The 16943-nt window shown below is 42.0% G+C and overlaps 1 protein-coding gene across 1 annotated transcript in view; it reads left to right on the top strand.

Moving 5' to 3' along the window:
- The window catches only part of ITPR3 (inositol 1,4,5-trisphosphate receptor type 3), a 568454-nt gene that overhangs the window by 412778 nt on the left and 138733 nt on the right, over positions 1-16943 (top strand). Inside the window, exons 22-28 of the mRNA XM_078644240.1 lie at positions 565-761; positions 2985-3114; positions 5122-5179; positions 5398-5563; positions 6044-6208; positions 6901-6969; positions 11971-12096. Coding sequence (XP_078500366.1) covers positions 565-761; positions 2985-3114; positions 5122-5179; positions 5398-5563; positions 6044-6208; positions 6901-6969; positions 11971-12096 — 911 coding nt within the window. The remainder of the gene's footprint in view (positions 1-564; positions 762-2984; positions 3115-5121; positions 5180-5397; positions 5564-6043; positions 6209-6900; positions 6970-11970; positions 12097-16943) is intronic.

Consider the following 16943-nt stretch of genomic DNA (forward strand, 5'->3'; position numbering starts at 1 on the left):
TATATGATGCTGTGGTACCTGTGTGCAGGGGTCTGTGGAGCCACCTCTGTCCTGCAATCAGTTTTCTTTTAGTGCCAAACAAGGGAGCGGTGAGACAGGAGAATTCATTGCTTGCATTAGGGCCTATGGCGTCTCTGCTGTGCCACGGGGCACATATCTGTGTTTGATGGTTATACTTCAGATCTGAGTTTGGCTAAGCTTTTCAGAGCTCCAGTAGAAGGAAAAGCATGCATTTAGACATCTATTTCTGTCACATGTTTCCACTTCATCAGGCTAGCAGCTCTGAAACCTCAGCATGTCCTCCAGCTCCCTCCATCCCTTGTGATTTGACCAAACGGTATTTTAAGTTTTACTCTTGAATGCTTCTGTGTAACGCTCAGTATGATATCGGCCCCTTGAGCTGGTGAAAACTAACAACTGATTGGTTGTTGGTGGCTTGAATAGCTGGTAATCTTGAAACTTAGGCTCTCTGATCCCTCCACCTGTCACGTTAATTTCCTGACCACATCCTTCCCTTCTTCCACAAATCCTCTTCTTATCTGCATGCCATTTCTTCCCTCCTAGGAAAGAACGTCCGTCAATCTATCCAGGGTGTGGGTCAGATTATGTCTACCATGGTGCTGAACCGGAAGCAGTCCGTCTTTGTGCCACCCGGACTTGGGTCTGTTGTCACTGCAGACACAGCTATTAAGCAGAAGCCCTCAGAGAATGAGACTGTCATTGTGATGGAGACCAAGCTCAAGATCCTTGAGATATTACAGGTAGGTCCCTGGGAATGTGGGGCCCGAGTGTTATGTTGTGCTTTCACTTATTTCATGTGTATTGCTTTAAGGCTCGTGTTAGAGCGAGCCACTCTGTAGAATGCATTTGCTCCTGTAAGTTCGTATTCTATGTTGGGGCAGTTGAAGCCTTCCTGAGCTACTGTGCAGCTGTGCTTCCTGGCTCCACCTGTTTATCCTTTACTATAAATAAACCTTATGAAAGGAAACCTGCCTCCACCTCTACTTTACAATTGGCGACGAGGATGGGATCGACACCTTACAACCTACAATTTCGTGAGGATTATTTTTTTTTTCCTTTTGTCCTTCTTTTCACTACCGTCTAACAAGAAGAAAAGAGAAGCGTTTAAAAGAGAATCGTTTCTACTATCCTCCGAGCCATCTACATTTCAACAGCTATGAAATGTAGATGGCCTACTTTACACCGAGTCCTAACTTTACTACTCCTAAACTGACTTTAAGACTTTCGGTATTCACAGAAGGGATTTAGGAGTCCTAAAGTTAGGAGTCCTAACTTTACTACTCCTAAATTGAGAAACATCCTAACTTTAAGAATTTTGGTATTCACAGAAGGCATTTAGGAGTCCTAAAGTTAGGACTCCTAACTTCTGTGAATACCGAAATGAGTAAGTGCCTTCTGTGAATACCAAAATGGTAGTAAGTTTAGGATTTTTTCTTAAGTTTGTTCTGTGAATCGGACCCGTGGTGCAGAGAGGTTGCAATCAGGCTCATTTAATCTTTCTGCGGTCACTCAGCATCCCTCTTCTTCCTTTTGTTCATTCAATGTCTATCTCTTTCTTTTTTCTCTCTGTGGGATTCCTGTCCCTGACTTTCTCTTCCTCTCGCGGAGTACCTATCCCTACTGTCTTAGGGTGGGTATGTATTCCACCCTCTTTGCAGTATCTTTGTTTCCTAACGTTCTTTTGTTGAAGTGTCCCTCTCTTTGGAGATCCTACATTTATTGCTCACTTTGAGACGTCATGCTACAACCGCTCCTGTGATATTTCTCTGAGAGAACCTCTCTTTGACTCTCTCTTGTTTTTTTTCTCTTTGTCTTACCTATATCAAAGCAAAACTCGAACATTATTATGTTTCCATTACTGACACCCAAGTGAAAGAGATGTCTCATAGTTTAAGAGGACAGTTATGGATAATTGAACCAAAGTGAAAAATGGGCCGGACACCATGCCGATGAAGGGTGGCCCTACAAATCAAGTGCATCAAATGAAAGAAAAAGTTGAATTGACATTATGACTTTGCAGGTGTTTGCAAATGTAATTTGGGGGTTAAAATCTGAGGGAGGATTTAGAGTCTAATAAAAAGTACTTTTGCAGCCAATTTCTACGTGAGCAGATAGATAGGGAATTGTGTGTACAAACAGTATTTTCACAATTTGGTGCCAACTGTTTCTGCCCTTTTCTTGCTTTGTGTTTAAACCAGGTAGGAGCTGTTGAGAAGTGAGTGCATCCTGGGGACTACAACAGTTTACACTCAGTTCTAGATCATACTGCTAAAACGACAGAAAAATCCTGTTTGTACCAATTTAACCACTATTTTCGGGGACCAAATGTGGCCCACACCAGGCATACCTATCCATCAGGCAGCAGGTGCAGCAGCAACTCAAGCACAATGGATGGCTCACAGAGCTGCTTTCGTTTGTGACACCATCAAGGCTGTTTTGAATGCAATATACGTCACTAAGCAGTAGATGTTACAATTAATCCGTTTGGAGATGCCGAAACCCTAATGTAGTCTCTGCCTATCTCTATTGTAGGTTACCTATCTGTCCCTTCATGTCTCTCTCTCTCTCGCTGGTGACCCCTGTCCCCATACTCTGCTGTTTCGAGGCCTGTCTTCTTGGAATACGTGTATATTCTTCTCTAGCATTTCTGGTGGATGACAGGCCCTCTGTCTGGACCATACACGACCCTCTATACATGTCACACTTTGCACAACAGCAATATCCTACCTAATTCTTCTTCTGGTAGACTCTTGGTTCTATCTTTCTATCCATTTCTGGACTTTCCTTTCCTTCTTCCCATTGGAAAATGATCGTCTCGTTTTCACATGGAGCAAGATACCATGTCTCTGTGTTAAAATTGCTGACTTTAGACAGCTACTCATTAGTACCCGAACATGTCACAATAATACCACAAAGCCAATGGCTCCACGGGCGGTTCATGCATCCTGTTTTTCTCTCCACAGTTCATCCTGAATGTGCGTCTGGATTACCGGATCTCTTTTCTTCTGTCAGTGTTCAGGAAGGAATTCTTGGAGGTTTTCCCCATGCAGGATAGCGCAGCCGACGGCACTGCCCCAGCTTATGACTCTACAAGTAATATTCTCTTTCTGGGGCTGTGCTTAAGTCTTAATTGATTGTATTTATTATCACTGTACTGATCAAATGCCCTCATAATTGCCATTAACATATAGTTGGTCTTGAGGATGTTTTTTCATTGAGACTTCACATTTATGCATAGATATAGGTGTGTGGCTCCCATGGCTGACTTTCTACTTACATTTTTCTGCTGTCTGTTCCCTTATTTCTTTTCCACTATCCTTAAGTATTTATAAAAACCCATCTTGGGAAGACATGAAATCTTGAAAGTGTATGACATACTAAATAAGACACAAAATGAATCACACAAAAATCTAAGTAAGTACAAACATGATATCATCGTGTCCATTCATTAGCCTAGAGAGTTGTTCAGTCCTTATTAGGGTTTACCTTCTTTTTAACAAATGAAGCAAGTGCTTGCATTTCAATGGTCACCGAGATAGTTCAAATAAATAATGTGCCTTCACAATAAATATTGGGGACATTTCCTGAATTGGATTACCCTATATATAAATTCATTTCAAGCGTGTTCCTCAACTCCACCCAGATTGGCCCTACTCCTTGCACCTAAGTGTTCTTTTCCTAAAACAAAGTTTAACTTCCCAAAATATTACTAGGTTGTCATCTTCTCTTATTGTGATCTCAAAGAGCATTTTTGATACATGATCGTAAACTGTTTCAAATTCATAAATTCAACTTTGTAGTTGTTACTGATTTGTCAATAGGTAGTTTGCTGAGTAAGACTTTTTTATGATTTTGGAATTATTTGCTTTTATGGCACTAACCTAGAAAATGTTGCTGATAGTGATGAAAAGCAATATGTCCTTATTTTACTCATATTTTCTGTAAAGGTAGAGGAAATGCTACTCGGATTGTTTGTGCACCATCGGGATGTCTCCATGGTCTCATTTACTGACAGACTTTAAAAAGTCAGAAATCCTTGTACATTTCCTCCAGTATTTGGAATAGATTTCAAACTTTTTGGGATTCATAAAATTCCTGTGGAGTGCTCGTGCAATGCACGAGAGTCAATGAGTTTAATGACTACTCCTACATATTACATTTATACCTGCAGATTTTCCATCAGGTGGACATCCACGTAAGTACAGCATACATGTAAAACTCAACATGTAAAAACGTTTAACCTTTGGCTAATGTCTTTCAGCTACACCCTTACCATTCTTTCCTCAGCCTAGAAGCATATGTGTGCCTATCTTTTGCCAGACTAGTTTCTGTGTGATTTTGGGTGGAAAATATGATATGAAACCTCTGTGCATAAAGTTGTGGAGTGCACAAGTGTTTGTCCTGTCGTCATCCACTCTACCCTCTTTACTTCCCATGACATCTCTTTCCTCACATTTTCCCTCTCACAATTCAGAATTACTGGTTCTGATTTTTGGGATAATTGAGTATGAGCTTCTGAACATCCCTAAACCTTTATTTGAATTAGGATTTAAATTGTCTAAATGCAATTTAAACATTTTCCACACCTAAGGGCCAGTTAGATGCAGAAACATTTAGGGGCATATTATCAAGACAGGCGATAACATTATCGCCGTTTTAGCGGCAGAAAACTGCAGCTAAAACGGCAATAATGGGCTTGATAATGCGCTCTATGGAATTTCAATTGAAGCCCAAGTTAGATGTGAAGGACATCTAACATGTGATTTAATTGGAATTCCATAGGCCGCTAAAACGGCGATAATTTTATCGCCTGTCTTGATAATATGCCCCTCAGTGACTGGAGCTCTCATTATCAATGCCCTGCCCTCTTCATCTCAATTTCTAACTTTTTATCACGCTCACACACACACATACACACTGCCTCTCTCTCCTTTTGTATTTATTTATCTTGCACTTCCTCTCCTTGTCATGATCTCTCCCACTATCTTTGCATTATTACCCTCATATCTCTTTCTCTTACTATTTTCCCAATCTCTGCAGCTATAGAGCCATGACACAGCTATTGGGGCACCTCTTATGTTACATACTTTTCTACCTCAGGTGCCTCGATGAATCTGGATCGATTAGGAGAGCAGGCAGAAGCCATGTTTGGCGTAGGGTGAGTTTCATGTCTGCTTCCCCTGTTTTCAGATAATGGATGTCTCTCTAATGGTCACATGTATGAGAAATTTAAATTGTACGAAGATACATATTTTGTGCATCTTAGATCCCTGTCTACTGTTTTACTGGGCACTTGTAATCTTTTCTCTGACCAATCACCTTAGACTTCCTCCTCAATGGTATGATTCAATACATGGTTTGTTCTTTTTGCACCAGGAAGAGCAACAGCATGCTAGAGGTGGACGACGAGGGTGGGCGGATGTTTTTGCGAGTGCTGATCCGCCTGACAATGAATGACTATCCTTCACTGGTATCTGGCTCCTTGCAGCTGCTCTTCAAACACTTCAGCCAGAGGCAGGAGGTGCTGCACACATTTAAGCAGGTGAAAACATAGAAACACCCTGCAAGGGCTAAACCGAAGTGGCAGATTTGTTGTCTAAATCAAAAGTATATAAGAACGTGTACTTAATGCCTGCTCCAGTCCTTGTCCTATCGCGAGTTAAATAAATGATGTTTCATTGTGCACTTTTGTCTAAAAACCTGAATTTTAGAGCTGTTCAAGGTGCATCTATTTTGAAAGGAGGTTAAGAGAATTTTAAGCAATCGGTGACATAGCAGGCATTGCCACTTTTCACTTTATTTCAGTTTTGTTTAGGAGTGAATCATTGTCCTAGCACTTTTACCCAGTTGCCTTATAGGTGACTCCCAGAGTCTGATCTACCGCGATCGTGTTTTTTTTTTTTTTAACTGTGTGCAATTCTCCAAACATGTACATTAGGCAGTGATAAAAACAGCCAACACTGTTCATTTCAGGATTTTTTTCTCTTCTCACTGCACCATATTATTTCCCTCTTACCATCAGGTCCAGCTCCTCATCTCATCACAGGATGTTGAAAACTACAAAGTAATCAAGACTGAACTTGACTGTCTCCGGACAATGGTGGAGAAATCCGAACTGTGGGTGGATAAGAAGGGCAGCTCCGGAGGAAGCAGCACAGAAGAAGGTAGCAAGAAGGAAAAGAAAGAGGTGAGCACAGAGTAGGCTTCTGGGATGGGGCTGTGTCCTTAAGTTTCCAAGGCCGAGGTCAGATTCTTTTTTCCCAAAATTGTAATCAATGTGGGGAGAGGTGAATGATTCCAAGCCAAGATACGTTTGCCTCTTCTACCAGACTTGCTCCTTTCCTGGAGCTACTATTTCTGAGGTTTATAGTGTATTTATTTCATGTGGCTGGAGGATATATCTACTAGCGCTCCTTTTCTGGTGCCGTTGTTAAGCTTCCAGTACTACTTCTAAGTCAGGTTCAGGTAGACAATAACTTCTCAGGGTTCTGTCCCTGTGGGTATACTCCTGAGTCCATTCCAAGCACACAGATGTCACTATACCAAGGTTCTCCAGGGATACTTCTGAATCTATTCCAAGTAAGAAAATAATTCTTAACTAAAGTCCTTCTCCTTGCCCTCTCCACCTCCACCCCCTCTCCGATACGTTGGTGCAACTGAACCCATCAACCACCTAACAAAGCATGGACTTGTAGTAGATGTTTGTCCCTGACAAGACTTGATGATTCTGTGCCAGCATCAACCACTGCCAGAGGAGGTATCCACTGAATTGGAACCCTTCCATGCCTTTAGACATTTTTTTTATATCTGTTTGAGAGATGAATAATGGTCCAAGGGGTTCTTACCTGACATGGTCTCATTGTGTTTTACTCTTTACAGCAGGGTGAAGAGGGGTTTGAGAAACCAGCTGTTGAGAAGAGCAGTGATAACTACCAGACGGTGAAAGCGGTAAGACCCCCATGATGTGAAAGTGATATCCGTATGAAAAGGAACTTGTGCTCCTACTGATTATGGACAATTGTTATTGTCTGTTTATTATTCTGTGATATTTAATTTTTACTTTACTCTGATGCCCATATGCCTAAGGGGAGATATTGTTCTGTTAAATTAATACAACAAACCAACTACAAATGGAAAATGTCAATCTACGGCAGACGTAGTAAGGTGAAATGGATAACATGTTTGTATCTTTGTAAAGTATCACTTAAGCTTTCTGGGTGCGACTTACAAAGGTTCTGTTAGTTTTGGGAGCTGACATTCTGTGTATCTGAATTGCTAGAAGGACCCACACTGGGTACAAAACATGTCCTTCTTCTTTATCAAGTAAATACAACACATGCAATTTAACCGCTGTGGTGACCACAAAATCCAGAAATTCAGCGAAAGAATGATAGTTGCACTAAGATGAACCTTCTGTGTTATTGAACTGTGGCAAAGCAATGGTGGGAGAAGTCAGTTCTTTTTTAAATTAATAATATAATGTATACATTTCAATCAAAAGAAGGATCTGAATGATACAATTCATTCCAGTGATGGTTCATGGCCAGAATAAACCTCCGATATCCAAGCTCTGATCGGGTTCTATATGTGTAACAACTAGACACTAGGTAACCAGGTCACAGAACGGGCGCTCAACTCTGAATCGCGGACAGTGTAACAAATTACAACAAGTAAATTGTGGTGCTCATAGGGAAAGAAAGGTTGGTTACCTAACAACCCTACCTTTACCCTCAAACCCGGGTAAAAAACAAATAAGAAATATCCTCCCCGAACACTCTAACAGATATCAACTACCATTATATCAATTCATGAAATAGTGTATCATCCACAAAAAGTAAGTTTCAATGTCCATAAATGTGTTCAATTTCCTTTAATTCAGTTGTTCTTCTCTTGGTACAGCAAACTGTCCATAACCAAGTATCCAAAACATTCAATAAGGCAATTCTTCAGTGTATAAAATTCAGAGCAGCCAACACGTGTTTCGTCATGCAAAGTAAAGCATCCTTGACTTCTTCAGGGCTGCAAACCAAAATAAGCAAAATTTAAGCAACATTATTTCTAAAGTATGGTAAATACACATTAGTCAACCTCAATTATAATAAAACTTTAAACTAAAGAGTAATGAAAAGACAATCAAATTGTCATAGTAAACCATCACCCATTGTGCAATAGAACAAAGTCCCAGTAAAAGCTCAAAAGTATAGATCAAAGCACTAAGTATCCCTCGCTTAGACACCGGAGAACGTGAAAGCCCAAGAGCAAAGATTAAGTATAAATTTAGTTCACTAATATAATCAAATCACCTGAGATTCGAATAACAAAGTATGAAAGCTACGTATCTCCTCCTGTATAGAACGCATAACTCTATATCTGTAAAATCAAAAACCACAATATCAAAACTTGATAAACAAAAGTACATCTCCAGTAAGAACAAAACAATCCCCCAATATCATGATTTAGTCTCATGGTCAATTCGCTTATTAAAGAGATTGCAATATGTAACATACACGAACCTCCTCATTTAAAATACGTGAACCCGTTACTCCGTCGTATACTATAAAAAAAAAGTTCTTGTATTTATTAACACCCTAAATTATAGATGAAAAGACCCTAAGTTGAATATTAAACTGCGCAAAGCGTTACCATTTCTCTCTCCCAAGTAGACATAATGCATTAAATCATAATTCCTCCATTGTCGACACTCAGCATTATATATTCACGAACGAATGTCCCAATTCTCATATGTATTCGTATAATAAAGACTCCTCTCTGGAATCTGAAAATAACAAACATCAAGGGCATCCAATAAATATATTCCGAGTACCTCTCCACTAAATCAAGTCATATATTACCAAGCAACTGCATGGTGAAAGTCTATATTCAAAATATATCCCCGATACTTCAGTAGTTGGGTCAAGCATATTACAATGAAGGCCGTCTCACCCTTCTTCGCAAGTCACCCGAAACTCCACAGTTCATAACACTAAGGTACTCTCCAAAATCACACGCATACGTGGTCTGGAATCAAAAAGAAACCATTTGCCGACTTGATTAGAGTGTTCCTTGTCAACCACATGTAAAGCAGTTAAAAATTGTACTATTACTAGTCTCCCACTTAATAGACATAAGTCGTATGCTTCTATCTCCTAACAGAAACCCGGCGTTCTACACGGGCGCCATCTTGTCACTATCTTATAATTAAAGGAAATTGAACAAATTTATGGACATTGAAACTTACTTTTAGTGAATGATACACTATTTCATGAATTGATGTAATGGTAGTTGATATCTGTTAGGGTTCCACATGTGTATCAATTTGGAACTTAGGCTTATACTTTCTAGGATGGAGATTTATAAAGTGCAGGCGTTAACAAATTCATGCCTCCCAAACTGTGAGTGCGGTGCCTTGCATAGCAAGCAATGCCATGCCAAGACTAATATAGCCAGCAAGATAGCAAAAAAATAAATCCCCGCAACCTCTGATGGAATCAAGAGTATGATAATTTTGCAATTCCAGACAATATCAGTTTGCAATATCCCATTCAGTTTCTAGAAGATTTAATCCCAATACCCACGTATCCTTGTACAAGCAGAAAAGATATGTACCCCTCTGCCCTCCTCCTCCCCACACCTAAAACATTTTCCATCTTGCCTTAACCTCATTTTATACAACCGATATGGGGTATGGTAAAGATCATTTAGAAATTTAAATAGGTGCACCTCTCTACAAGAACCTTTCAAAACTGACTATGCATAAGTGGTCCTATTTTTAATTTAATTGTATTTTATGTCTACCCACAAATAACTTCTACATATACCTGCTCTAAGTTGGAAGATATTGACTTTCTCCTCAATCTCGGCCTCTAAAGCATTTTTTGTAGGCTGATCTTATGTTGCGCTTATGTGTCAAAATGTTATTCTGGGAGGAGTTTAATTCCTCAAATGCCAGACTTTTTACAAAGGGAAAGCCTACTCTGGAGGACCTTGTAAGGCAATGAAGTTTTGTCTTCACAGAGCTGTCTAAGAGTATCTCACTTTTCAAACACTGGTTGATTGTAAATGCCATTCACATACTGATCAGCCCGGGGAAGTCAACGTCAAATTGCATTCTGCCACTGAATTCCAAATGCCGAATTACTTATTGGAATTAGTCAGAATCCACATAAATTTAAGAGGTAGGTTTAATTTATACCCCCTGTTATGTCACTGTTTTATTCTCTCATCCATGTCTACTCCTACCCTTGTACCTCCCTCTACTTGTACCAATGTGTCTCTCTCCTCACTCATTCTCTTTCCTACACTATCCGTCTATTACTCCATGCTCCCTACACTTTTATCCCTTCTACATCTTCCCCAACCCTATCTTGCCATGTCTTCCTCTAACCAGGTCTCCATTTCTCCATGTCTTCATGTTTCCGTCAACTTTTACTTCTCCATGTTTCCCTTCACCATTTTGTGTACTCCTCCATTTCTCCGCAGTCATTTCCGGCACATTCCCATATCTCTGTTGAGTCCTTCTTCCATTTCTCCATGTCTTCCTTTCACTGGTACTATTGTCTCATTATCTTTTGCTACCATACCTTCCCCTATCCTTTTCTACCTATACCTTTTTTTTTTTGTAGAGTTTTATATAGCGCGAACTAGACCCGAACCGAATCAGGTATCAGAGCGCTTTACATAGCACCAGTTACGTTACATGAGGACACACTTTCATTTTTAGGCACGGGGAGATTAAGTGATTTGCCCAGAATCACAGGAGGTTTTTGGCATCGTTACCGAGACTCGAACCCAGATCCCCAGGTCCGAGGTCGAGCGCCTTGGCCGTTAGGCCAACCCCTCTCCCTCTACCTATTTCTCCATACTTCCCCAATAATATCCTTCTCTACCTCTCCCCTTCCTTTGCCCTAGCTGCCACCTCTCCATGTCTGTCTTTACCTCCGCATCTTCATTTTTCTGATTATTCTCCTCCATATCTCCAGGTCAGCCTCTTCTCCAGTTCCATATCTCCCACTACCAAATCTGCAATGACCCATTGTTTCTGCCATGCATTCGACAATTTCTCTGTTTATCTTGCTGCCTTTCTTTACCAGGTATGCAGGCATTTCATCTAGACACGTTTATGGGATGTCAGTGGTGTTGCTGCTCTTCATGTGTTCTCTGGTATTGCCCCAGCTCCATACTTTATTTACCAGCTGTTTGAGAAAGTAGGCATTCCTCAGAAACCACGACAGCCTTCCCCTCTTTCCTATCTTTGACAATCTAAAGCCAGTCTTGGCACCAGGACCAACCATCAAAAGCAGCCCCTGGGGGTTGATAAGCAGTTTGCTTTGTTTCCTGTTTGGATCACTCCATTACAGTACGCAACTGGAGGCAGTGGAGCTGGCCACAGCTCATCTTCCCACATACGTATGTTGTTGAGAGAGGAGGCGGAGTGTTGCTGCTGTTTACTCCTACAAAACCCTCATTTCAGACAGATGCACCCATGCACACCTCAGAAAGTCCTCATAACCATCAAATTAAAGAGCCATTCCAGAGATGTTTCTCCTGATGTAATCCACTCCTTACAAAACCCAGCAAGAGCTAGGAAGAATAATCAATGACACTGGTGAAAATGTCAGAAGTATAGTCCAAATAAAATGGGTGACTTTGGAGAATATTATAAGTTGACATCATTAACAAGTCTGTAATTTTGAGAATACATGCTCTCTGATAACTTGTCTGTGCCTAAAAGGCAATTTAATTTGCATGAATCTTCTTTTCCAAAGTATGTGAACCATTGCAGTTTCAATGTATTAAAGTGCAATTTCCTGTCGAGGGACAGACTGAAGGATCGGCAAAATAATGGGGTGATGTGGCATTTGGAAGAAGCTGAGTGGACTGGACCACTGTTGGATGGCTCTTCTTTGACTTCGCTCCTTCCTTGACTTCCTTGACTTCTGTACCCTACAGATTTTGGAACGATTGAATAAGATGTGTGGTGTCGGAGAGCAAATGCGCAAGAAGCAGCAGAGGTTGCTGAAGAACATGGATGCCCACAAAGTGATGCTAGACTTGCTGCAGATCCCATATGAGAAGGTAAGATTCGGCCTTCTTAAGAGTAAGACATTTTTAAGAGTGAGCAGACAGAAAACATCAGCCTTCTCTTCATGGATGAGCAAAATAAGTATGTGTTTCTTCGTACATGCGAACATCTCCCAGGTTTAAATTAATGTACATGATAGTTCTTGGTGTTATCCAAATTGGTGGTGCACATTTATAGATCTCAACATTGACACAACCCAATGTCTCTGGAAACTGTGACTGTTTTGTTGCACACGCTTGTTTTCAGTAAACATATCCAACAGTCCTATGTTCTCTGTAATGCATGGGTAAGGTATAATATCAACAAAAAGGGATTCTCAAGAGTAATTTGTTTGGTCCTCATTTCTCCTCATTTTAATATTTATTTCCTAGTCTCTGTCCCAAGTTTCTGCAGATGCAGATGCATGTGCAATGTCTTTTGGAGCTAACAGCTAATGTTATGTGGTGCTTTTTCACTGACTACATGTTTTGGAGTCACTTAAATGGGTCAGTGCTCTTACACAGCCACATCACCTGCTAGGATTTAAATATAATGCTCCCTCAATTTATATCAGTGGCACTTGAACCAGTGAATAAGTACACATTCAAACATTTATTACAATAAAATGGCTTTATAATAGCAATTACATCGTAGCGTACAATCAGTGAACTTCAGCCTTTAACAATGGGATTGCAGGGGTGACTCCTTAAGGTAACAACCATGGCTGCTCATGCACTGCTGCTGGTTTTCACCTTGGGCCCTGCGGGCTGCTGAACACCAAGTGATGCTTCTGACAAGAGACTTGTATGTTGGTACAAAGCCTGGTCCTGTCATTGGCTTCTGCAACATCTTGTGAGAAAACTGTAGCAACCAAGAGGTTCCCTCTTCAGGATTGTATGTATTGATAAGACAGTGGGGAAAGAGGCACCAGGGACTCAGGTTCAGGTGTTTAGAGCATTGTACCCCATCCTCCTTGGTTGCCATCTCCTCACACAGCCACCCTCAGGATATGGCGGTGGGAGCTCAAAGCACAGGCCAACTTAACCACCATTGAGCTGAGGTGCATTGGTCAGAATGACGGGCAGGAGGAGTAAAGTCTAACCCCAAGAGTGCATGCTTGACCGGTAGGCTCAGAAAGTGTTCTGAGGTGGAGTTATATTGGCATGACTAGAGTTATTCATGTAATGCCTGGTAAACAGTTAAGAAGATAAAAGCTATATTTTTTAAAGCCGTGGCAGAGGATAGATGGTGGAGATTTTGGAAGAGATTTGCAGGTGACAAGTTGTTGAAAGGCAAGAGTCTGATGACCACTGTAGAATAAAACAAAAAAGTTTAGCACCGTGAAGAAGTGTGTTACTGCAAAGGAAGCATGAGTGGGAAAGTTGGAAGAAAAGAGAGCAGGAGTGGAGGTTTCAGGGGCTAAGACAGTCTTGCAGATCCAAGAACTACAGGTCTTCCAGAACAGGGTTTTGGGCACAATATTACAGTTGGAGAACCGAACAGAAGTACATGAGAGAAGCAAGATGAACAAGGATGATACATTCTACCCCTCTGTCAGAAAAAGAGATTGTTTCTTTTGTGGTTTGTGATTTGATTGTGACTCATGACTGTACCTGAATGTTTTAACTTCGCAGTGGAAAAGACAATAAATTGGCAAACACTGTTTGACGGCAGACAGTGGGCACCGTCAATGATCCTTAATTGCAAAACATCCTGAGACAGGTCGCCATCCTAAGTCAGATTAAATGTAGTTGTGTATTATTGTTTATGGAAACAACTTGTGGAATTGCACAAGACGTTTCTTCACTTAGGGACACCAGCATACCTGTGGAACCTAGCCCAACACAAAGTGTCCCAAGAATGCAATTCCTTCATCTTCACCAAACCCGAGGTGGCCAAGGCTTATTTTGAGGAAATCGCAACACCTTATGGATGACCTTGATGAATAAGTCGCCTTTTTCTCCCTTGCTATTGTGGCTGATACTTTTGAAGATCTTGTACTGCCCAAAATACCGTTAATATCAAAAGGGAACATAGGGGGCATGACTGTATGCTGTATGAAATGTTTGGCAGTTTTCTGTGCTGTATGAATGGTAGGAAGTGTTGACTTCATTTTGGCAGGGAAGGGCTGGCCAATTATTCCATCGAGCCTTTGCCTGGTCGGCTGAAGCCCTTGAAGACCAGTTTTGAGAGACTAGGGCTGCTTTCTGGTGCCTCTGTCACTTTCCCCAACTTCCTGATGTTAATTGCAGCGGGTATGGGGAGACGTCAAGAAAGGGAAAAAAGCAAGGGAGGGGGCAGGTAGAGAGAGAAGCGATGAGTGAGGGGGAAGAGAGGAGGATGAGAGAATGGATGGAGAGAGATTGTTTGAGGAGACAAAGGGATCAAGCCTGTTTGAGCATTTTTGCCAGGGCTGCTTTTGGTTCCCCAGTACACATTTGCGTCTTGGGGCTGCTCTGTATCCTCCTCCTACCCTTTCCCCCTTTTCCCTTGCCCTTCTCCTTATTTGCATGTTGTGTTTTAAAGCATTTTTTCGACCAATCATGTTAATTTCTAGCAATATTTGTGCAGGGCCTGGGAATATTGGGTAAACAATATTATGCCTGGCGGAGTGTAACCCTTGTCTGTACAGGGCTCTGAGTTTGTATGGCTTGTCAAAGGTTGGTCCTTTTAGAACTTGGATATAATGTTCAGTGATGAAAGACGTTTGAAAAACAATGTAATAGACATTTTTTCAAATTATTAAAAACTAGCAGCCCGTCCCGACGTTGTCCGGGTATGAAATAGAATGTGTGCAATGTGTGTATTTGGCAAGGGCAATTTATTTTAAAATCTCGCGGTAGACAACATTTTTTGTTTCATTTGAATCTGAACGGAAAATAAATTGGTTTTGAACATTGCCGGACCTAGGGAGTGCGACATATAACTGTCCATGAGTGAAGCAGTCTTCTCGTAAGTCAATGCCTATGACTTTGTACGTTTGACCTTGAGATTTGTTAATGGTGGATGCAAAATGCAGTGCGCGGTATAGAGTCAGCGCATATGTGAAAGTGCAGTCTGTGTTAAGTTTAGTGTGTCAGCAGTGCCGCAAAGTGGAGTGAGCCGCCACCTGAGCCCGGTTGATGTTGGCAGCCGTGGGTAAATCCGTTTAATGAGCGAGTTGAGTGACAGCGAGTATGAGAGGCTGCAGTAATTGTCCCCGCAGACACGCTCATTCGCGTGTTCCCCCGCTTGAGTCCCAGCAGCAGCCCTGGTTGATGTTAGCAGCCGCGTGTAATTTCATGTAATGAGAGAGTTGAGTGACAGCGCGCAGGAGAGGCTGCAGTAGTTGTCCCCTCAGACACGCTCAGTCGCGTGTGCCCCTGCTTGAGGCCCAGCGGCGAACGTATAACAATTAGAATTGTGTGAGCCTTGAAAGTTTTTTCCCGCTCTTATTATATCTGTAAGACCCACACCGACGGTCTTTAGCCCGAGTGTTTTTGATTCGCACCCAGGGCAAGGCCCACACTGCATTCGGCCCTTTATGACGCACCCAGTCCAAGGCACACACTACATTCGGCCCTTTGAGATGCACCCAGGCCAAGGCGCACACTGCAGTCGTCCCCAGTATGTGTGAGACAACGTGCAGTCCCCCAAGGGAGTCGAGCGAACGGTTACTTACCACGCCTCCAGGTGAACGCAGACGCCCATTGAAGGCATACGCCCAGGTGCGCGATTGGTATCCTATTTTTAGAATGTGTGGCGATTGGTGGCTGCCGATTGCTGCGCACATTGTGTACGCCCCTTGCTTCCGTGCAATCCGCAATTGCCTTGCCCACTGTCGTTTGTGACGCCCATTGATGCGTCACAATTGCGTAATTGGCGCGCCTCCAGATGAACGCAAACGCCCATTTGAACGCTTTTGCTCCCGTGCATTTTTCGGTCGCTGTATGTAAATTAAATTATGCACACAGTTGAGTGACAGCGCGCCAGAGACGCTGCAGCAATTTTCCCCGCAGACACTCTCATTCGCGTGTGGTCTCGCTTGAGGCCCGGCGCAAGCTGTGAATGTGAGCCTTGTATTATTTTTCCGATATGATTATTTTGTATGTACGACCCACATGGCATGAAGGGCGGAACTTAGCACACGCCCCCAGCGTTTGTCACACCCCCAGCAGATGCCCAGAGCACACAATATGATTATTTTGTATGTACGACCCACATGGCATGAAGGACGGAACGTAGCACACGCCCCCAGCGTTTGTCATGCCCCCAGCGTTTGTCACGCCCCCAGCACACACCCACAGCACACGATATGATTATTTTGTATGTACAACCCACATGGCAGGAAGGGCGGAACGTAGCACACGCCCCCAGCGTTTGTCACTCCCCCAGCACACGCCCACAGCACAACGTGAACACGCCCACAAGGGACTACTTTGCTGGCACGGTTCTTTTACCTTTTAAATGTATATGGTGGGCGTCTGCATAGCCCATGTCCTTCTGCTGCAACTGCCCTTTCCAATGCTGTATTGGTGTTGTGATTGGTGCTGTGGTTACTGAGATTACCCGCCTCAAAGGTTTGGGCTGTCTCTTCATAATATTAGTATGGATGGAGCTGTGCTCAGGCTCAATATTAAAAATGCTTCTAAACATTTATTCCTAATCCATGATCAGCACCAGAAATATGTCTACCTACACTAGCTGTAAGGAGGGCTATAAAGTAATAAAATGATAGTGCAAAAGTTAGTTTTTAATAAAAACTAAGCTGAAACAAGAATAGCATCCAATTATACCAAAACTAGTATTTTAAATTGGATTTAGTTATTATTCATTAGCTCAGTACACGTGAGGCCAAGGGCGCATTGTACACATAAGAAAG

This window comes from Lissotriton helveticus, chromosome 5_1 (assembly GCF_964261635.1).
Source record: "Lissotriton helveticus chromosome 5_1, aLisHel1.1, whole genome shotgun sequence".
Taxonomy (NCBI): Eukaryota; Metazoa; Chordata; class Amphibia; order Caudata; family Salamandridae; genus Lissotriton; species Lissotriton helveticus.